This window comes from Apium graveolens, chromosome 11 (genome assembly GCF_009905375.1).
Source record: "Apium graveolens cultivar Ventura chromosome 11, ASM990537v1, whole genome shotgun sequence".
Taxonomy (NCBI): domain Eukaryota; kingdom Viridiplantae; phylum Streptophyta; class Magnoliopsida; order Apiales; family Apiaceae; genus Apium; species Apium graveolens.
In genome coordinates, this window is record NC_133657.1 from 174,561,275 (window position 1) to 174,585,040 (window position 23,766).

Below are 23,766 nucleotides of genomic sequence, written 5' to 3' on the forward strand. Positions count from 1 at the left end.
TGCAAGATTAAAGGCTGAAAAGGAAGAAAGGGACATGAAGTATGCCAAGGAGACAAAGATGTTTGAACAGAGGTCAAATGAACTCAGGGCAAGGGGGCTGAGTAGAATCTCAAAAGATGGACATTTCCTCAACATTTAAATTTGTAAATTTTCAAGATTTAGAGTAAGCTATCTCAACAGTTATAAACTGGATGATTGGCTCAGACTGCTAGAATCCTTAAGAGGGACATAAATTATTGAAGAACTTCAAGTGGTAGTAAATTTCAAGGACCTAATTAGGAAAGAACCAGGCTATGAGAAATTCACTAAGTGTTGTAATGTTTGAACTAATATAACTACTCAATGTATAAAGTTTTATTTGTTAATCTATCAATTTTTATATATTTGATTTTAGCTTGGGGTTAGTCTTGTTATCAGGCACAAATTTGTGATAAGAAATCTTGTCACAAATTGGGGGATATTGTTGTGCAAGACTAAGTCACATTGAAAATCCTAAAATTTAGTTGTTTGATAATCAATTTTGTATTATGTATTGTATGACTTAAGTTTGTAAAATAGTTAGAAGATTAGATTGGAAGATTTTTCTGTGAACAAATTCAAGCTAAGGAATAAACTCTGGAAGAAGATCAAGCCATTATCATGTCTCAGAGAAAAGTATAGAAGCTTGGAGTTAAATAAAAACTGTTCCTGAAAAAATATTCTAAGTCAAGATATCGACATATCACAGATTAAGTTATATCGAGAAGTCATTCGAGAAGTCCCAGAATGACTTATCGAGAAGTCTAAAATGGCTTATAGAGAAGTCCCAGAGATATTGACAAGTCAAATGAAGATGTAGAGAACTGGAGATATCGACAAGTCATTTTTGCATATAGAGAACTCAGAGATATCGACAAGTCAAATGAAGATGTGAAGGATTGGAGATATCGACAAGTCAATTTCTCATATGGAGATCTCAAATATATCGATAAGTAAAAATGTGTATGTAGAGAACTCTGAGATATCGACAAGTCACTTCTACATGTAGAGATCTCATACATATCGAAAAGTCATTTTCACATGTAGAGAACTAAGAGACCTCGACAAGTCAAGTACACCTATAGAGAACTCAGAGATCTCGATAAGTCATTACACTTATCGAGATGTCACTTCACTATAAGAACAAACCTGGAGATCTCGATATACTTCTCAATTACAAAATGCAGACAAGTTCATGATTCAAGATTATCAGTCAACAAACAATCTATTCACTAGATTGAAAAGTATACAAAGTAGTTGGAGGAATACAAGATCAAGAGTCAAGATTAACTGGACAAAGGATGGTCACAGACCTGCAAGATTCTACACAGATTTGCTAAGATAGAAATGGAAATAGAAAAAGGTTGATTTAGAAAGTAGTTTAGTACATTTTAGTGCAAGTCTTGTAAACCCGTGTTGTTAGTCTATAAAAAATGCGCTGGTCCTTAGTTTAGAAGTAACAAAAACACATAAAATTTTCTTGTATTATCTCAAGGAAGAAGCTAATAAGAACACATAATTTGTAGCAAGGCAAACTTAATTAATACAAATTAAGTGAGTTTTGAAAAACTGTGTTTGTTGATTTATTTCTGTAAACACATAATCTCTACAAATATAAACTGATTTGTTCACCACCAATACAAACAAGTTTAAAAAGGCTAAAAATCTAAAAAACACATTCACCCCCGTGTTTCACTCAATATCTAACATGGTTGCTCACAACATATTCCATTGAGATTTTTGAAATCAACTTATTACCATAATATTCTCTAAAATTTCTCCGTTACCTTTAAATCAACTTACCATCTTGATATTCTCCTATATTTCATTTTTTAATAACATTCCTCCTCTTTCTCCTAAAATCAACTTAATATATTATATTTTTTCTAAAACTTTTCTTTTAATTTTTAGACAATAAAATATTACAAAGACGAATATCTATAAATATATCTTCTCAATATTTTTTAAAATCATTATATTATATTATTCTTAAGTAAATGAGAAGACGAGTACGATGAGATGACGCCTCTCATATCGTGTCAATTTATTATTGTCATTTACTTAATTTTTTATATTATTAAATAAAAAAATAATTACATTGATTATTAACTAATGAATAATATAATTTTATGATATTAAATTTGTGAATAATCAAAGAGCGATTCATTGGAATAAATATATTTAATGAGAGAGCGGTTTTTTAAATTTCTTGATTTATTATATTTATTTATTATTGATAATTTCAGAAGGATGAAGGTCGGATAAAAATACAAAAAAAAATGGTAAAATATTATTTTAGAAGACCGCTGTGAAACGCGACTTAGTAAATTAATTTGATTACAAATGATGTGATATTGATAGCTTGACAATTTAATTTGTAGTCAATTCATGACATGTGACGTTTAGATCCAATTTGGTACCTTTACCATTATTCTAATTTTAAGTGGTGATTGATATTAAGGCATAAAAAATTATCTAAATTTTCGATCTGATATTCGGTTTAATTTGTTTTTTTTAATTTTCATTGCGATAATTGATTTTAAAAATTCAAAAATTTGAAATATTTGATCTGAATAATCTGAACTGGATATCCAATCCATTTTTTAATATAAATTTCGATGCAGATCACAACTTTTCATAAAATCGGATATCTCGATCTCATTCATTTTTTTCTAAATACATGATAACTAATAATAAATAAATTAATTTCGGTTCCTCTAATTTAATAAATTTGGCTGGTAAAAAATTGCTAAATATGCATGTGAGTTAGATGGACCAGTTCTTACTTTTTTAGAGGATATCAATTCTTACTTTACTGCACTTACGTGATAACAAATAATTATGAAATGCTATTTAGGGGTCACACCTGAGGAGAGGAAACCAGGACCAACAGATTCTAATATTCCTAAAGGTACTAATGGCATGTGAAAAACTGAATTTCATTTAAAATTCTGGATTTGATCAAATAATTAATCAAATAAGCTGTTTGAAAATAAGAATTTGGAAATCTAAGACATTTAAATTTTAGTATAAACATGAAAATTTGAAATGAGAACTCAAATCCTTCATTTGAAATCCCTCATTTAAAATGAAATACAATTTTGCAAACACCCTCTAATAGAAATCTTATGTCAGTGATTTCAGTGATTTCTTATGAAACAAGAAACCATGATAGAAGTAGACTAAATTTCGAATTAATAGATCTTTGTAAATTGTAATGCTCTTGATTACGTTTGCAAGGTGATAAATGATATTTATAATAAATGGATTGATGTGTTACCCGTTCTTAAAATCCTAACAAATAATATACCGTCCAAAAAATAGTTTCTCAGATTATTAATTTCGTAATTTAAATATATATTAATTATGTGTAAAGTTATTATAATGTAAGTTTAATTTAGATTCGGATAATCATATTTCCGATCCGATTTAATCACATATTCGAATATTCAAATATCTTGTTAAATGGAATATAAATACGAATAAATGATTGTCATAAAAGTTGGTTATAAATAACATACTCTTCAAATATGTACATGCTAGATAAGCAATAGGACAATATATGCAGTCCTCCTTATGAAAATAAGAATATCATAAGTTTATATCACAAAATCATTTGATAGTTAGATACGTTGTCCCGGTCCCTTTATAAAAGTAACCAATAGAAAGTTTTGAAATTTTTTACCGTCAAAGATCTTAAATATTATTATTTATTACTTTAAAAAATCAAACACAATTTATAGATTATTACGAACACCAATAAAGTAACAATGTTTGGGAGACATACCTTTTAGTATTTAATTTGAACAATCCACATTTGTGAGCTTAAATTGTAAAATGTAGTATTAGCAACAAACAAAAATAAATTAGCCACACATGCAGTATGCACACCCAAAACACCAACGCAAATAATTAAGGTTAACCTCCATTGAAAAGCACAAAAACTCGGTCTATAAATATCGCAATATTATCCAAAAAAATTCTCAAAACAACATCAAGCTGAGTAGAAGTTTCAATAAAAATTGTGGCAGTAAGTACGTAAAGTATAGAAGAGTTTACCTAATCTGTACAAACTCTCGGTAGCACTAATTACCCTGGACTGAGACACTATTTTATCAGCAAATTTTTTAATAAACTCAGTATTTATAGCAATAATTCCGACTCTATCCTGATATTAATCAATATCAAAAGGAAAGAGGCCATTAGAAATAAACTCTTAATAATAAAGTTATTTTATCACCCAAACTAAATAAATATTGTAATTTAATATATATTTATAGAGTATACACGTATACATACGATCATGTTAAAAAAACCTAAAACCTAAAACATGAATATGTGCTTGAAAATAGTTTGGTTAAACTTAAATCATTTATATGCGTGTAGTTTTCCCAAATATTGTTGTTTACGTAATTAAACTTACTACTCTTTCACCAAAAAAAAACACTTACTACTCCGAGAATGGTAATTTCAGAAGAACAGAAGTTCCTAAAGAACTAATTCGATCAACTTGACTATATTCTTAATTTACAAGAAAATGTTAGCTATTATAACAATTTAATCGAGACTTGTATGCATTTAATCTCTTGTCATTTACGCGTCTTGATTTTACTTGGGCCAAATTTGTTATATATATACTCATATCTACAACTATGCTATATTTTAATAATCAAATTCAGTTATAATTTGATATAATTTTTTGGGTTGATTTAAATTTGCTTATCCACATTTATAATTGTCGGATATTTTTAATCAAGTCATCAGAACCGTTAGATGCAAATACAAGAAAAATATATACGATACTCAAGTTTTTAGGTTAAAATCACGCCAATAAAAAATATTTATATTATTATTTTAAATTACTCAAATTCACTGATTTAAATCACGCCAATAACAAATATTTATATCATTATTTATACGCTATTCAATTTTTAGGTTCGAATTCCGTCAACAACAAATATTAATATTATTATTTAATAAGATTAATGGTTCAAATATTAACAATTATATACTATTTAAAATTAACTAAAAATTTTTATTATAATTTTAACTAATATAAAAATATTAATGAAAACGGGTGGATTGTAAAGTTAGTCTGATATAAAGCATATACGCTTAACTATTTTTTATTTTTTTAAAAAAAAGAGAAGAGTGACTAACTTCTTGCTTTTAACTTACTACCATAGATTAAGTTTGCTTGACACTTCAAGATTAATGTACAAATTATTTTTGCACATTACAATTTACAATCGTTAAAACTAATCAAAAAAATCACAAAAACAATTTTATTTTGTTTTTTAAAATAAGTTTTATTTCATTGTTTTTAGAGGATGCTCATGATCATATATTAAAATTTTATGTGGCATATATTTATTAGCTTAATCTTATTCATCATAATTATAATGATGGATCATATTTATACAAAAAAATTTTGATAATTAATTATGAAAAAAGTGAATAAAAAGTTAGTAATTAGAATTCGAGTATGATTGTGAGTTTACAGTTTACACCATAAACAGTACTACCATTTTATTTCATAATTCATACGATAAGATATTGAGTTGGTGGCCTACCGCAAAGCAATCATTTGTCTCAACAAACAAACAAATTTAACAACCAAACCATACGGATGAAGCTTTTTCTAATTTCAAATATATACAACTTCAGTCTTTGATTCATCAACAAAAATTAGTCGAATGCAACTTTAAAATTAACACATACAAATTAGACAAATGATAAAATTAGAACTATACGCTCTGTACTATAGATTAAAAATGACACATTTCCGGAAAATCTTCCAATACATATATATGTATGTAAAATAACTTAAACTTAAATCATATTGATCCTATACATGCATGTGTATGTGTACGTAAATGCAATTTGACATATGGAGCGTATGAACACATTTTTTTTTGCTAATCGCTAATTGCTAATTATTTATACACTAGCTTAAAACTCGTGTGATCGTACATATTTTTTTAATATTATATAATTTTTTAAAATAATTTGAATTCAATTTTTAATTTTGTTCGTTTAAAAATTTAAATAATATGACTTCATAATAATTATATTAGTAGACGTAACATGTAAACTTATTTAAAGTGGTAGTATTGGTAATGAGGGAAATATTTTTATAACGAAATTATTATTTTATTAAGGGTAAAAATATAATGTCTTCATTATGTTGGGACCTTAAAAAATATTATTTTAACATGTTGATTACTTAATCAATTAACAGTATTTCTATAAAAAATATTTGAAAAAGATAATATTAGTGACTGAACGATATAGTTTTATTGATAATTCTATGTGTATTTTTTAAAAAATAATATTTATATTTTAATTAAAATTTGATTTTTAGTTCATATCAATAGAATACGAATTATACTTAGTCTAATATTAATTTGATTTATTTTGGATCAGTAATTTATATTATTTTATTTTATAATACACCGACCAAATCAAATTAAATATTTTTAGTTTAATTTTAATTTTTTTAGGTGTGGTTCAATAAGATAATAATTAGTATATATTATTCTTTTTTGTTGGTCGAATTGTATTTTTATTTTAATTCTGTGTTAGTCTGAATCAATTGTATAATGTATTTTTTTATCATGGATAAATAAAATATATTATTTTATTTATCCAAGTTCATTTGTATAATTTTTTAAGGAGGACATATATTATTATTATTTTATCCTAGCCTTGGCCGGATTCACATGACATATCAACTAAATCTTAATAATTATATTTACATATCAACGAATTAGTTTGCTTATTAATTTAGCCCGAAGTAATAAAAAAGAATAATATAGAACTCGATATGAATTAAAATATAAATTGGTAGAAGAAGTTGAATTTAATATAAATTATAATGATATAGAGTTCGATATAAAATAGAATTGAAATTGGTAAAATAATAGAGGAAGTTCATTTCAATATCAATTAGAATTAGAATTGATCGACCCAATAATTAGAATTGAAATAATTAGGTAAGGGTAATTAAGTAATTTCACCAAATACCGACCGAACCGACTACCAAATTTTTAATATTTCGTCTATTATAATATTTATTATAATACTAGTGGGTAACCCGTGTCAAGTACGGGTCCGAAATTAAAAATAATAGTATCACATTATTATTTGTATAAAACTGAAACTCATAATCCTGCAAAATACAGATTTAAATATAATAGATAAAACACTGTTAAAAATATGCAGTTAAATAAATTGAAATTAAGTGTAACTCTAACATTTCACCGTATAGTTCTAGTTATGCATGCACCTAATTATTTACTTATACAAATCTGACATGTTAACTTATTAATACGCTTATTTTAAAGTAAATTGACGCTTGGATGTTCAGCAACAAATAAAAAGTGAAGGAAAATAAAATTTACACAGAGTAGAAGTTAATTTTTGTCGGTTGAGATTTTATTACATAAATTTTTTAAAATAGTTGTATAATTTTTTAGTCAGTACCAAGATTTGAGACCTAAATGTGATTTCGGTTATTAGTATAGATAGTTGATAGTTGATAACCTGAAACACGGGCCCGAGACTAAAAATATTGAATTAATATTTGTAGAGAATTATTCATAATCTGTGCGAAACATGAATTAAAATTAATATATTAATATCAAATATTAAATTGGTACTTGCAAAAAATAGTTATGTGGTTAAAAAGAATTGAATCAGTTATGAAATTTTGCACTATAATTCTAGTTTTGCGATGTTTTACTTGATACAGAAATCTAGCATATTAGTTTTATTTTTGTGAAACGAATTGTATCTCTATCTTACGAACCAAATATATGTTCTTTAGATAATTTAATATTAATTAATATTATTTGATAATTATCTTATAATTAGCATTTTCAATATAGTTTATTTATTATTATGTAATTATCGATAAAAATTAATTTACAAATTAAAAGTAAATATATATTATTAAACTTAATTTAATATTACTTAATATAATCTAAATACAGCCCATAAATTTTTTATTGTTAAAATTTGTTTTTAAATTTAAATAAATAAATGTTGTGATGGACAATAACATATACGGTCGTTAAATCAATAATTTTCAGTTTAAAAGTTAATAAATGTTATTAAAGTCATTTGCTATTACTTAATTATTTTTATTATAATATTATCCAATTTAAAATAAACTGACACTAGGATTGACACTAACTAATAGAAAATAAAGTTTATAGAGAATATAAGTCAATTCGTGTTAATAGTTTACTTTGTTAGTAGTTTTTCAAAATAAAAGTAAATATATGTTATTTTATTTAATTTAACGTAACTTAATAAATTTTTAATATAATTTATAAATAAATAAAGTTTACAGAGAATATAAGTCAATTCGTGTTAGTAATTTATTTAGTAGTTTGCAAAGAAAATAAAATTTACAAAAAATGGAAGCCCATTTGTGAAAAAAATAAAGTGAATCGAGAATAGAAGTCAACTTATGTGAGGTAAATACCAAAATTTGGTATTTTTTGATACTTTTAGTACCAAATTATTATTATACATAACTAGTTGGTAACCCGTGCGAAGCACGGACCCGAAATTAAAAATAATAATATCACATTATTAATTGCATAAAACTGAAACTTATAATTCCGTGCAAAATACAGATCTAAATATAATATATATAATGCTGTTAAAATATGTAGTTAAAAAAGTCGAAGTTAAGTGTAACTCTAAAATTTCAACATATAGTTCTAGTTCTGCATGCACCTAATTATTTACTTATATAAATCTGACATGTTAACTTACTAATACAATTATTTTAAATTAAACTGACGTTTGGATGTTCAGTAACAAAAAAAAATTGAAGGAAAATAAAATTTACAGAGAATAAAAGTTAATTTTTGTCCGTTGAGATTTTATTACATAAAATTTTAAAAATAATTATATAATTTTCTAGTAAGTACCAATATTAAGGACCTAAGCATGATTTCCTTATTAATATAGATAGTTGATAATCCGTGCGACACACAAGTCCGAGACTAAAAAATCGAATTAATATTTGTAGAGAATTATTCATAATCCGTGCAAAACACAATTTAAAATTAATATATTAATATCAATATTAAATTGGTACTTGTAAAAAATAGTTATGTGGTTAAAAATAATCGAATCAGTTATGAAACTTTCCACTGTAATTCTAATTTTGCATTGTTTTACTTGATATAGAAATCTAACATATTAGTTTTATTTTTGTGAAACGAATTGTAACTCTATCTTATGAACCAAGTATCTATTCTTTAGATAATTTAGGACTCCCTCCATCCTGTTATACGTTTCCTATTTTGACTTTTGACACTATTCATGATAAGCGATTGACTATTAATTTACGTCTAATTTATAAGATCAAATATAGTCATGAGTGATCTTTTTGAATTCGTATTTATGAGTATTTTAATAAAATGAAGTCTTTATATTTATTACTAATACGAAATTAAAGATATTAACAATCAAAAGTGTGCATTAGAAAACGTGTCCAATATAAATAGGAAATGTTTTTAGGGACAGAGGGAGTAGTAATTAATATAATTTGATAATTATCTTATAATTAGCTTTTGTAATATAATTTATTTAATATTACTTAGTTATCGATAAAAATTATTATTGGATGAACAATAAATAAAAAGAAAATAAAATTTACAAAGAATATAAGTCGTTTTGTGATTTAGTACTCCCTCTGTCCCGTTATACGTTTCCTATTTTGATTTTAGACACTATTCATGGTAAACGATTGACTATTAATTACTTCTAATCTATAAGATCAAATATAGTCATGAGTGATTTTGTTGAATTCGTATTTATGAGTACTTTAATACAATGAATTTTTTATATTTAGTACTAATACGAAATTAAAAATATTAACAATCAAAAGTGTGCATTGACAAACATGTCCAATACAAATAGGAAACATTTTTAGAGACGGGGAGTAGTAATTAATATAATTTGATAATTATCTTATAATTAGCTTTTGCAATATAGTTTATTTAATATTACTTAGTTATCGATAAAAATTACGATTGGATGAACAATAAATAAAAAGAATATAAAATTTACAAAGAATATAAGTTTTTGGTGTTAAAAATAAAGTTTATTGGAAATAGAAGTCGATGTACTTTTAGCACAAAATTATAAGTAGTAGAGATCGAACTCTTGAGCATGCGGCAAAAGGAAGTTTAAATGAATTACCTATGTGTGTGTATATATGGGAATTAGTCAGGAGCCAACGTGCGTGGGTTGGGGGACAGCCAGCCAACCCACAACAATGAAACATTGCGGGCGGAAGCAATATTTCAATGCGGGTCTTGACTTCCGCAATGAAACATTGCGGGATGTCGCCATGCACAGGAAACATTGCGCACTTCGTAATATTTCATTGTTGGGTAGGCTCCCAGTTTTTAATGTCCAAACTGCCCCTCTCTTTAGCTTATTCTAATATTTAACTTATTTATATAAGTATAAAAATAATATTAATGTTCAACGGTAATTAATTTTTTAAAATATGTTAACATTAAATATAAGTAGTAGTAATATTTTAAAATATTATCAATTTTAATAATAAATTTATCAATTTTATTTTTTTCTGTACTTTTTCTTTAAATTATCGTATGAATAATTTTAGTTTAAAAAATAATATTATAAATTTTATACTTTTTAGTGAATTGAGTTATTTTAGTTTAAAAAATTTATCAACAGTCAAACTTATTTTTTGTGCAAAACTTATTTTATGTGCCAATATTAATAAGAATTGACTGGTCACACACAACAATGAAATAATGCGGCAGTTTGGACACCCCGCAATGCTTCATTGCGGCAATTTCAACAGTCAAATATTAATAAGAATTGACTGGTCAGCAGAAGCTTGACCGACACACCGCAATGAAACAATGCGGCAGTTTGGTCAACAGTCAAATGAAATTTTTTCTGTGCTAAATTTAATTTTGTGAATTTTAAAATTCAGATTTTCACCTATAAATAGTCCTGCCTCATCTCATTTTTTTTCAACATTCTCTTCTCTATTTTCATTCTACATTTTCTCTTCAACATTATCTTCTCTAATTTCCGAAAAATGGTTTTCTACTATGATTATGACAATAATAAGGTAATTATCGATGGTGTGGCTTATGACGGGCCCGAAGGAGAAGAATACATGGCAATAGCTCTCCGCCGTATTCAAATGGCGCTTGAGCGCAAGAAAAAAAAAAGAAAATGAAGCTAAAGCGAAGGCGGAAAAGTCGAAGAAAAAGAAAGACGACGATAAGAGTGATAAAGACGGTTCTTCCAACACTGTTAAAGTTTGATCATTCTCGTCGACATAAAATGTTATTATGTATTTTTTTTGAAAAAATATTTGAATGTACTCCATGAAAGTAATATATCCTAAGTCCAATCATGTATTAGGATTTAGGAATAACTTTTATGTAATCTGTTTTGATTTCATTGATATTAATAAAAGACTTATTTTGTTTTTATTGTGAGCTCTATCTATTTAAGTGTTTAAATAAGATATACCATAGTTTAGATTAAAGTTTTTATGGATTATGATGAGATCATAATAGTGAGACCTAAAAGATGATAACTCTAAACTTAAATAGTTCCTGATCATAGGATTACTAACTGGTAATTAATAATCCGCAAAGATCGGTACATACTATGCTTGCTTCATTATGAAGGATGTCTGTTCTCATAGACATTTGTGTGGTGACACTATAACTAGTATGTAGGTGCTTATTATAGAATAAGTTCACTGAACATGACTCGCACAGCTGAACAACTGATGGAGTTCACTCACGTGTCAGCAGTTGTTCACTTAGTGATAGTTGTACAAGTATCCTTAGACTTGAGGTCATCATAGTCATCTTGTGTACACTGAACTATGCTTTGGTTTAGTTCTTAGTCTCCAGGGACAATTATTTATAGGAATTTGTATACGAAGATAGTGTATGATCAATAAAGGATCTACCCCTTCCAGTGAAGGAAGCGAATGTTCAAGGCTGATCCACTTATGCTAGTTCAGGAATCTCTAGCCAGAGTGAATGAAATTAGAAGGGAGTTTCTAATTTGCATAGAACTAAGCATAGTAAATGGTAAGCAAGTGATTAAATTAGATAGGCTTGACACAAGATCCATGCCTTGTATTTAATCAGGACATTGTAGGGTAGAAGGAGTTTATTGTACGGTAACTATTCACTGAATAGGTTCTTGGTATTCTAAGCAGTGAATTCGTATTATCCGGATAGTCGCGATATGCTGAGAAGTATCCCTCACGATGTAGAATAAATATGATTAATTAATTAATCATATTTAATAAATTAGAGAATTTATATAAATAATGATAAAATAGTTTTATTATTATTTATTTCTACTATCGGCTTAATATTGAACCTACAGGGTTACACCATAAAAAGAGAATGATTTAAAGGTGGAGGAATTAATTAATAATGGCTGATAATTATTTATTTATGAAATAAATAATTAATTGGCAAATTTAATAATTTATTAAATAAGATTTAATTGATTATAAATTAATTAAGAAAAGTTCTTAATATTATTAATTAAGAATTTAATTTCGGAAATTAAATCAAGAGAGAGAATTATTTCTAAAGTGTTTAGAAAAAGGATTAATAATTAAAAGGTGTTTTAATTATTAATGAGAATAATAAATGGGTTAATAATAATAATATTTTATGGGAAAATTTCAGCTGAAAATTTTGCCTATAAATATACTATTATAAACCCTATTTTTATATATAACCCAAAAGCTTTTAGAAAACCTAATTCTCTCAACCTCCTCCTCCTCCTTAACGTCGTTTTCTTGGTGGATACCGGTGGAGTGCTTCACGTTTGAGGAGCAGCTGCTAAGGATATCCGATCGTTGCTTTTGGATCGCTATTAAAGGTTAGTAATCGATTCATATGTTTTAATCACGATTTATATGCTTTTATTTGGATTTTATATGTGTAAAAGTGTTTTACCATGCCTCCGCTGCGATTAAAAATCCAACACTCCATTTATGTTTAAATGAAATAAATTATTTAATATTTTATTTTTCTTGTACTTGTCCAATTTATTTTATCAATTTTAAATTTTAATAAACAAATATAATGCTAAAATTTGAAAATGTGAAAAACTAAAAAAATGAAAATTTATCGGATTTTCGTTATCTATAAAAAATATAAAAATGGACACTTTACCTGGATTCTTTCGAAATAGAATAGGACACGCATGCTTCTAATTTCTCATGTCCACTAATAATCTCTCAATATCTAATTCTTTGTTTAGAGAATTGCATGAGATAATTGATCCGACGTTGATATTATTATTCAGAAACAAACAAGTGGGAACTTGACACAACACTAATTCTCAATTATATATACACTACCATTTTTAGCCTAATTAGCTGGTGTGCTATGTCAATATGTAAAAATTCTTTTTCAAGAAAAATGTTAATTTCTCAAATTTTATCTTGATATATATATATATATTAAATTTCCGTAAACATTTTTTAGTTTTAAGAATAAAATTAAATAAAGTTCGGGAATCACGTTAACACTTAACACCACCATTAAAATAAGTTATAATATCATGAATAATTCCCCCAAAAAAAGGATTTTTTGAAAAATACTCAAGTATAAAAATATTTTACAAAATTACTGTCATTTTTTTTTAAAAAAAATTAACAAAAATTTATTTTATTTACAAAAATAATATTTTATTTACAAAAATATTATTTTCCAATTTTTACTTTTTGCAAAAATACGGTTTTTGGAACTCGAATCAACTAGATGCAACATTTAACGAGTTTCTACAATTCAATGCAACCTCAATTGCAAAAAAAAAAATCCGATTCAACTAGTTGTATATCTGCTTAATTTTGATTAATTCCGTATTTTTACAAAAAAATTCATAAGATAATAAAATTGTATAGTACTTAGAAAAATTAGTATTTTTAAAAATTTCTCTTGAAATTACGCTTAATATTAACACCTCGAAATGATGGAAAGTAAAGTTGATCCTGATCGTCAAAATTTGTATTTTATAACTTACACGTCAAAAAATATCATTTGACATAACTATTATGCAAAATTTTCACAAAACTATGTAAAATAGTTGCATATTATAATTAAGTTACTCTTATAAACATTTATATTTTCAAAATAACATTTAACATATTAAATGAAATATAATAAATCTAGAAACTATTTTTTATAATTTTTTTTGATTAATTTTCTAATTTTAAAGAAAATAACAAAAATAAACAACCCAACCGCAATGTTTCATTGCGGTGGACACTTCCCTCCGCAATGAAACATTGCTGGGGTACGTTGTAAAGTTTTTTTTAAACTGCAAATATTTACAGTTGTTGGCTTGGGGGTTTGTACAGTACCGCAATGTTTCATTGCGGCCATCGCAATGAAATATTGTGGCCGTGCATTTAATGCACACACCTACCTTAAAATGTCTGTATTTTTGAAACATTGTTGTTTTTACAGCTTCTTAACATTCTGCTCAAATTTATTCTTCTGAAAAAAAAGTTAGTATTCAATATCCATGGCTTCTTATTTATTTGATTATTCAAGTTCATCTAGTGATCATAACGATTTTAATTATGTTACCCCCCACACAAAAAAGAGGGTTTATCGTAAAATCTTTAATGATGATGAAGTAATAGATGTTAATAGTATTGAAGATAAAGTTAATGATCCGGGGAAGCGAAAAACGCATAGTGATGATGATGTTGGTTTCGGTTGGAAGAATCACGATGTTCACGGTGATTCCGATGATAGTAATGATTCTTTTAATGATGATGATGATGATAAAATTAATGATGAAAATTTTATTGGAAATATGAATGATGTAGTTCCTTGTGTTGGTATGATGTTTGATTCGTTGGATGAAGCGGAAAGTTTTTATCGAGGTTATGGTCAAAGTATAGGGTTTGAGATAATTATTCGAAGTAGTCATAAGCATTCAAGAAATGGTGGTATATCGTCACGTTTGTATATATGTCGAAAGGGTGGAAGATTGGGCCCAAAACCCTTGGAAGTTGAAGATAGGGCTAAAGGGAAACGACCTCGAGATGTCGCCGATGGTCGTGTTTGAGTGTCTATTTTTGAGTTTCTGCGTGTATATGCGAGTATCTGTGTCTGAGTTTCTGTGTCTGTGTGTAAGGGAAAACGACTACCGCAATGAAGCATTGCGGGCAAGCAATGAAACATTGCGGAGGTATAATATTTGTGTTTATTTGACATTATTAATGTTTAACATTATTAATATTTTTAAATATTCAAATATTTTCATTTATTATTAAAAATATTGAATAATTAAAATATTTAAATATCAAAAATATTTTCTTTTATTATTTTAATATTTATTATTAAATATTTGAAGGGATTTGAATTTATTAATTTCATTTAATATTTCTATACTTTTAAAATATTGAATATTAAATATTAAATATAATATTTAATTTACTATAAAAATATTTTATAGTATTTTTTAATATACAATCTTTAATCAGAAATATTAAGAATAATATCTTATTAAATTATTATTTATGTAGATAAAAAAGTATTAATAAATGAATTAATATAAATAAAGGGCAGGAAGGGAAATGAAGTATGTGGGCCAGGCCGCAATGTTTTATTGCGGTTGCCGCAATGAAACATAACCGCAATGAAATATAGCGGCAAGTAGCGGATCCCAGTCATTCATTTTTTCCTTCAACGATCCTGATTTGTTGGTTGTAAGTGGACCCTGTCCAACTATGGCTGATAGGGTCCCTGTATATATTGCGATAAGTTCTTTGCCCATACATGATTTCACAACAATACGTCTAGCGTCTTCCTCCCCAAAATCTAGTCATGGTTTTAGTGTACAAGCGGGGATTACTAAATCATGCAGCAATTTTCGGAATTATTTCCCTTCTGTCCTCTGCATGTTGCTCAGAGAAAGGTTTATCAATTATGCACCCCCAACTCCACTATAGTAATTATAAGTTAACTGATCATATAATTTTGTTAACAATATTCAGTAATGAAAATATTAACCATTAATGTTTGTGTTGCCCTTGCAGCTCCATATTCGACGTTCGCCAGAGATGCAACAGCAGCTCCGCAAGAGGCATACTACGACTACATTATAATTGGAGGTGGCACTTCAGGTTGTGCATTAGCAGCAACTCTTTCGCAGGGCTCCAAAGTTTTATTAATCGAAAGAGGTGGTTTACCTTATGGTAACCCTACCATTTCCAACATTCGTGGTACCCTACTAACACTTGCTAATGTATCACCTTCATCGCCATCACAATTATTCATTTCAACTGACGGTGTGATTAATCACCGTGCTCGTGTCTTGGGCGGGGGTACAGCCATCAACACTGGATTTTACTCCAGAGCCAGTCCTGATTTCGTAACTAGAGCTGGTTGGGATCCAGAATTAGTACAAGAATCATATGAATGGGTCGAGAAAAAGATTGTGTTTGAACCGGAACTACAACAGTGGCAATCTGCAGTTAGGGATGGGCTGCTAGAAGCTGGAGTTTTGCCGGATAATGGATTTACATTTGATCATCTAATAGGGACAAAAATAGGTGGCTCTACATTTGACCAAAATGGAGATAGACATACTGCAGCAGATTTGTTAGAGTATGCTCATCCTTCTAATATCTCTGTCCATCTTAACGCAACTGTACAACGAATCTTGTTCATTTCAGGAGGTATGATTTATTTATTTTGTAAATTTAAGTGTATAGTGACCGAATTAGGGAGGCTAACTTATGCTCGGGATTACAGTCGTGAAGGAAGTAGGTATTGCCTATATATTGTAGTTGAAACCATTCGTGAATTTCCAACCGTCAAATTCCTAAAATTCTGTAACTCTTGATCCTGTATACTTCAATTCGGTAAAGTATGTTATAAGCACAATAATCGGCTCTAGGTCATACTAAGGGCCTGTTTGGCCGAACAAAATAAGCAACTTATTTGCTTATAAGTATCGATGAATGTTTGTCGACCCAACTTATAAATTAAATTTATTATAAGTTGATAAGTTGAATGTTAGCAACGACGTACTCTGTCACAGCCTCTGGACCTCTTCAATGACAGCCTCTGGACCTCTTCAAATAATATATCCTTTCACTAAAAAAAAACGGGCTTTCTCTACCGTCTTTTTCTTACCGACACATTTCCTACCGATCATGATAGATATGAATATGCACACCTTACAAGTTTATTGAAATGCAGAAAAACTGAAATCTAATGGAGTAGTATATGAAGACTCAAATGGCGACAGTCACTGGGCATACATAAACAATGGTTCTAATAACGAGATCATAGTGTGCGCGGGTGCTATTGGGAGCCCCCAGCTATTGATGTTAAGCGGTATCGGGCCTGCTGAGCATCTCAAGGCCAATGGGATTGAAGTAATTCTAGATCAGCCCATGGTCGGGCAAGGAATGGCTGATAATCCATTGAATGTTCTTCTTGTTCCTTCAACCGAGCCTCTTGAATTCTCACTGCCACAAATCGTGGGTATTACTGGATTGGGTAATTATATCGAAACAGGAAGTGCCACCATTGAGTTGGGTTGGGCCAATACTTTGCCTCCAGAACTATTAAATCAGGTCTGCTTAAACTTTATATCTTTTTTTTTACTGTAATTGTCTAAATCTTGAATGTCACATACTAATTTTTTCTAGTTTACAGACTGAACAAATCTATAAAGCGACTAGAAAAAAAAGTCCAGAAGTGAAAGCAGCGGTTGATTCGTACCAAGCATCAAGTTTTCAAGCAGGACTCATAGCTGAAAAGGTAATAGGGCCAGCTTCTTCAGGTCATCTGGAGCTGAAAACATTAGATGCGAAAGACAACCCTAAAATCACTTTCAACTACTTCGAAGATCCACAAGACTTGCAGAAGTGCGTGATGGGAATGAAAACATTGATTCGGGTAATAGAATCCAAAGCTGTGTCCAAGTTCCGGCATCCAACTGAATCCATACAACTTTATATAGACACTATAATTGCCCTTCCACTCAACTTGAGGCCTAGACATTTATCTGCATCTTTTTCACTGGAGCAATATTGCATCGACACAGTAATGACAGCGTGGCATTATCATGGCGGATGCCATGTTCATAAAGTCGTTGATCAGGATTATAAAGTTGTCGGTGTTGATGCGTTACGTGTTGTCGATGGATCAACATTTTATTTTGATTCACCAGGGACGAACCCTCAAGCTACTCTCATGATGCTTGGAAGGTAAGTAGTACCAAACAAGTTTTATTATCATAGTTTTTGCAAACTTGAGAACTAAATGGCCTACTCATGTTCTGTTTTTTTTGCTGATGTGCAGATATATGGGACAAAAATTTCTTCAAGAGCGGTCCTCTTATGGGATATGATAAATGAATAATTGTTTCCTAAATAAAAATATATATAAGATGTATTTGTTTACTTGCATATTATTTATTGGTGTAAAATGTTCTCTTTTCTACTCAAACACACTCACCAATCTACATTTATATTCTCCGTAAACTTTATTTACTTATAAATTATATTAAAAATTTATTAAGTTACGTTAAATTAGGTAAAATAACATATATTTACTTTTATTTTGAAAAACTACTAACTACAAAGTAAACTATCAACACGAATTGACTTACATTTTCCGTAAACTTTATTTTTCATAATATTATTTTAAAAATAATTAAGTAATAGCAAATAACTTTAATAACATTTATTAACTTTTAAACTGAAAATTATTGATTTAACGATTTCCAACAGAATGTTTATTTACTTTAAATTAAAAATATATTTTAACAGTAACAAATTTATGGGTTGTATTTAGATTATATTAAGTAATATTAAATTAAGTTTAATAACATCTATTTACTTTTAATTTTGTAAATTAATTTTTATCAATAATTAATTAATATTAAATAAACTATATTGAAAAGGCTAATTATAAGATAATTATCAAATTATATTAATTAATATTAAATTATCTAAAGAACGGATATTTGGTTCATAAGATAGAGATACAATTCGTTTCACAAATATAAAACTAATATGTTAGATTTCTATATCAAGTAAAACAATGCAAAACTAGAATTATAGTGGAAAATTTCATAACTGATTCGATTCTTTTTAACCATATAACTATTTTTTGTAGGTACCAATTTAATATTGATAATAATATATTAATTTTAATTCGTGTTTCGCACGGATTATGAATAATTGTTTACAAATATTAATTCGATATTTTTAGTCTCGGTCCCGTGTTTCGCACGGGTTATCAACTATCTATACTAATAAGCGAAACCATATTTTGGTCCCAAATCTTGGTATTCACTAGAAAATTATACAACTATTTTTAAAATTTTATGTAATAAAATCTCAACCAACAAAAATTAACTTCTATTCTCTGTAAATTTTATTTTCCTTCAATTTTTATTTGTTGCTGAACATCCAAGCGTCGGTTTAATTTAAAATAATCGTGCTAGTAAGTTAAAACGTCAGGTTTAATTAGGTGCACAACTAGAACTATACAGGTTAAATTTTGGAATTACACTTAACTTCGATTTTTTTAACTAAATATATTAACAGCATTTTCTATATTATATTTGTATTTGTATTTTACACGGATTATGAGTTTCAGTTTTATATAAATAATAATATGATACTATTATTTTTAATTTCAGACACCGGCTAGGTATCCCTAAAGTAAAAAGAACGAAATAGGTATATGTTGGTTATTGACGCCGAAACACGTTTTTTGGTTAAACTTATGACAACATTTTTGTTATTAAAAATTGAGGGGGTAATGACGTGAATGGAAGGACTGCAATATTAGATCTACCGGTAAATTTTAGTTTCCTCCGAGCAAAGGACCTGATGCTAAATTGAATATTCTGCGAGCTTCTTTTCATTTTATAGTATTTAAACATACACATACCAATATAATCATGCTTTAAACGTATTCTTCACATAACACACAATAATTACAGATAAAAGATATACTATTATTAAGAAAATGGGTCCGGGGGCGGAGCTATATGTAATTGTCCATTTTGTACAAATATAATCTCACTGCAGATTGACCCTTTTAAGTAATCTCCAGAGCTACCCATCCACAAGTGAACTATGGGTTTTGTGCATAGTTGGATATTGTTAAATTGTGCAGCAATTATCTTGCTTCTACCCTCTCTGTGTTACCCCGAGACAGGTAACAATAGTTAGATAGGTTTGAGTTTGCATGCACAGTTATTAGTTTTCACCAGTGTCTCATTCACGAAAATTATATTAACCATCAATATGTGTGTGTTGCTCAGCTCCATATTCAACGTTCGCCAGAGATGCAACAGCAGCTCCGCAAGAGGCATACTACGACTACATTGTAATTGGAGGTGGGACTTCAGGATGTGCATTAGCAGCAACTCTTTCACAGGGCTCCAAAGTTTTGTTACTGGAAAGAGGTGGTTTACCTTATGGCAACCCTACCATTTCCGACATACGTGGTTTTGCACTAACACTTGCTGATATATCACATTCATCGCCATCACAATTATTCGTTTCAACTGACGGTGTGATTAATCACCGTGCTCGTATCTTGGGTGGTGGTACAGCCATAAACGCTGGATTTTACTCCAGAGCGAGCTCTGATTTCGTGGCTAGAGCTGGTTGGGATCCCCAATTGGTAAAAGAATCATATGAGTGGGTCGAAAAAAAGATTGTGTTTGAACCGGAAGTGAAACAGTGGCAATCTGCAGTTAGGGATGGGCTGCTAGAAGCTGGAGTTTTGCCGAATAATGGATTTACATTTGATCATCTTATAGGGACAAAAATTGGTGGCTCTATATTTGATAAAAATGGACATAGACACAGTGCGGCAGATTTGTTAGAGTATGCTCATCCTTCTAATATTTCTGTGCATCTTCACGCGATTGTACAACGAATCATGTTCATTTCCGGAGGTATGAATATCCTACCATCTTAGATAGGTTAAAAATTTAGAGTCCCGATCCTCTGTCCCCTCATATATGTCATATGTTGGTATTGGTCAGTTTGTTAAATTTAAGTGATCAAACAAGGATATAGTAATTGAAAAAAATGAGATATATTAGTTGATATCTGTTATTCACGTAATAAAAAAATTAACTACAACATTTTATATTTTATTATCTTAATAATTATACAGGTCCAAATTTATACTTTTTTTTTCTAAATTACAGGTCCAAAAGTTGGTGCTGCATTTTGTAGTCGTTTATGTACATTGATCATTTGTGGACCACTGAGATTAACCAAATATGACCTTAAAATATCTTCACTAATTTTTCTTTTTCTATTCTTATGCTACCCACAATTTCCACACTATTCTAATAAAAGTTGTAAGACTAATTAATATCAGTATCAACTTTATTTTCACCCGGGCTATTCCTTGGATATTTTTTTTGAATGCAGCAAAACCAAAGGCTAATGGAGTAGTATTTGAAGACTCAAATGGCATGAAGCACTGGGCATACATTAACAATGGTTCTAATAACGAGATCATAGTGTCTGCGGGTGCTCTAGGGAGCCCCCAGCTATTAATGTTAAGCGGCATTGGGCCTGCTGATCATCTCGAAGCCAATGGGGTTGAAGTAATTCTAGATCAGGCCATGGTCGGGCAAGGAATGGCTGATAATCCATTGAATGCTCTTATTGTTCCTTCAACCGAGCCTCTTGAAACCTCACTACCACAAACTGTTGGTATTACTGCATTTGGTAGTTACATCGAATCATTAAGCGGGATCGTTGAGTTCGGTTGGGCAAATAGTTTGCCTCCAGAACTATTAAATCAGGTCTGCATAATTTTAATATTGTTCTTATGCTAATTTCGTGCATGAAGCATTTTCCTTTAAATAAAGTTTTCTGGTTACGCCACATGTTACAGAGTAAACAAGTCAATAAAATGACTCGACAACAAGAAAGTCCGGAGGTGAAAGCAGCAGTTGATTCATACTTAGCATCAAATCTTCAAGTAGGAATTTTACTTGAGAAGGTAATGGGTCCAGCTTCTTCGGGTCATCTGGAGCTGAAAACATTAGATGCAAAAGACAACCCGAAAGTCACTTTTAACTACTTCAAAGATCCACAAGACTTGCACAAGTGTGTTAAGGGAATGGAAACAGTGATACAGGTAGTAGAATCAAAAGCTGTGTCCAAGTTCCGGTATCGTACTGAATCCGTAAAATTTTATATGGACTTTTTGGCCGCCCTTCCATTGAACTTGAGGTTTAAACATTTAACAACAACATTTTCACTAGAACAATATTGCAAGGACACAGTTATGACAATATGGCACTATCATGGCGGATGTCATGTTTATAAGGTGGTTGATCACGATTATAAAGTTCTCGGTGTTGATGCATTACGCGTTATTGATGGATCAACCTTTCCTTTTGATTCGCCAGGGACTAATCCTCAAGCTACTGTCATGATGCTTGGAAGGTAAAAAGTTCTGTAATCTTGCATTGTCATTAATCACACCTTACTTTTTACAAACACGCTTGAGAACTCAATTAGTTATTCATTTTTAACTGTGTTGATATTCAGGTATATGGGGCAAAGAATTATTCTAGAGCGATCCTCTTAGGAGGAAACAGAAGTTCATTTTTTTGAAGAAACCAAAATATACATGTAAAATGTATTTGTTAGTTTACTTATTGGTGCCAAAAGCTATGTCAAATGCACATAGTGTAGTTGTGAACTAGCAACGCTGATATTGTTTAAATGTACGTAAAGGTAAGACTCATTCAACCGTGTTATTCAAAAATAGATGAAAGGCCCTCAAAATCGAATATGTTGAAAATCTTTGCTCTTTGTAAATGATATGGTATGATACCATCTACAAGTTTGCCCTATACTGTGTACCATGATACCATTACCAATGACCTCTCAATCACGCGGTTTCTATCTCGTTCCCTTTACTGAAGGCTTCATTCAAATATGCTAAAGACAAAGATAAAATGGTTGTATGTGGAACCTGGAAATTTTTGGAAAAGACTGGATTGAATCTGTTACTTGATGACCTCGCGACCAGGTTCAAAGCTTAACTTAGTCATATGCAGATGTTGCTAGATTCACTTCAATTTTCGATACTTTGGACTGCTAGAAACTCCAACAGGAAAACATAATTAACTACCCCTGCTACTCGGACTTGGCTCCATCTGAATTTTTCAGAAGCTACACTAGCTTCCATCTTCCTAGATTTCTGGCTTCCTGGAAAAAAGGCCTATTTTACTATGGCTTTTCCCATGTTCATCAAATCCTAATCCTCCCTGCATGCATTTCCACTTGCTGAGAAACCTGACTCTATCAACTTAAGCCTGTTATTCTCCATTTCTTCCTGCAGAGTGCAGACACCCATTGGAGCCTGTCTGCGGCTCTGCCCCTTCATTACCCAGCTTTGCATTCTGAGCTCTTGTTGCATATGGGTTAAATATCAAAGTAGTCAGTCAACTGAATGTCATATATCAGTTTAATCATTAAACTTAACAGGGTATCATTTGGATCACTAAAGTCATAATAAATATCAAATAGATACCTCAAAATATGTGCTCGAGAATTAAAATTTATTTTATGGAGTTCTAAACATTTTTCTTTAATCTTATTACAACGGAATGAAAAGTTATAAATTCATAGTATTTTAGATGATTTTGTGAGATTTTTAA

At 29.4% G+C, this 23,766-nt stretch overlaps 2 protein-coding genes across 3 annotated transcripts; both read left to right on the forward strand.

The window, feature by feature from the left end:
• Positions 1 to 15,878: 15,878 nt before the first annotated feature.
• LOC141695220 (protein HOTHEAD-like) lies at positions 15,879 to 18,557 on the forward strand. 2 transcript variants are annotated; one of them, XM_074499476.1, is made up of 6 exons: positions 15,879 to 16,008; positions 16,130 to 16,315; positions 16,424 to 16,771; positions 17,298 to 17,677; positions 17,760 to 18,313; positions 18,408 to 18,557. In XM_074499476.1, exons 1-6 carry the CDS (start codon positions 15,918 to 15,920, stop codon positions 18,454 to 18,456), a joined length of 1,608 nt encoding a protein of 535 aa, XP_074355577.1. In that variant the 5' UTR covers positions 15,879 to 15,917; the 3' UTR covers positions 18,457 to 18,557. The 2 variants fall into 2 exon arrangements, with proteins under 2 accessions (XP_074355577.1, XP_074355576.1); XM_074499475.1 differs by having other exon boundaries at positions 16,130 to 16,771.
• A 1,135-nt stretch (positions 18,558 to 19,692) lies between these two features.
• LOC141696809 (protein HOTHEAD-like) lies at positions 19,693 to 22,994 on the forward strand. The gene is made up of 5 exons (XM_074500931.1): positions 19,693 to 20,279; positions 20,386 to 21,027; positions 21,515 to 21,894; positions 21,987 to 22,543; positions 22,649 to 22,994. Exons 1-5 carry the CDS (start codon positions 20,198 to 20,200, stop codon positions 22,686 to 22,688), a joined length of 1,701 nt encoding a protein of 566 aa, XP_074357032.1. The 5' UTR covers positions 19,693 to 20,197; the 3' UTR covers positions 22,689 to 22,994.
• Positions 22,995 to 23,766: the final 772 nt, after the last annotated feature.

Excerpts from the sequence above, each read along its gene's own strand:
- LOC141695220 (XM_074499475.1), top strand. The coding sequence starts at position 15,918 with ATGGTTTTAGTGTACAAGCGGGGATTACTAAATCATGCAGCAATTTTC. Across the intron at positions 16,009-16,129 it reads TGCATGTTGCTCAGAGAAAG|CTCCATATTCGACGTTCGCC; the intron begins GTTTATCAATTA and ends TTGCCCTTGCAG. Across the intron at positions 18,314-18,407 it reads ACTCTCATGATGCTTGGAAG|ATATATGGGACAAAAATTTC; the intron begins GTAAGTAGTACC and ends GCTGATGTGCAG.
- LOC141696809 (XM_074500931.1), top strand. The coding sequence starts at position 20,198 with ATGGGTTTTGTGCATAGTTGGATATTGTTAAATTGTGCAGCAATTATC. Across the intron at positions 20,280-20,385 it reads TCTGTGTTACCCCGAGACAG|CTCCATATTCAACGTTCGCC; the intron begins GTAACAATAGTT and ends TGTGTTGCTCAG. Across the intron at positions 21,895-21,986 it reads CTCCAGAACTATTAAATCAG|AGTAAACAAGTCAATAAAAT; the intron begins GTCTGCATAATT and ends CACATGTTACAG.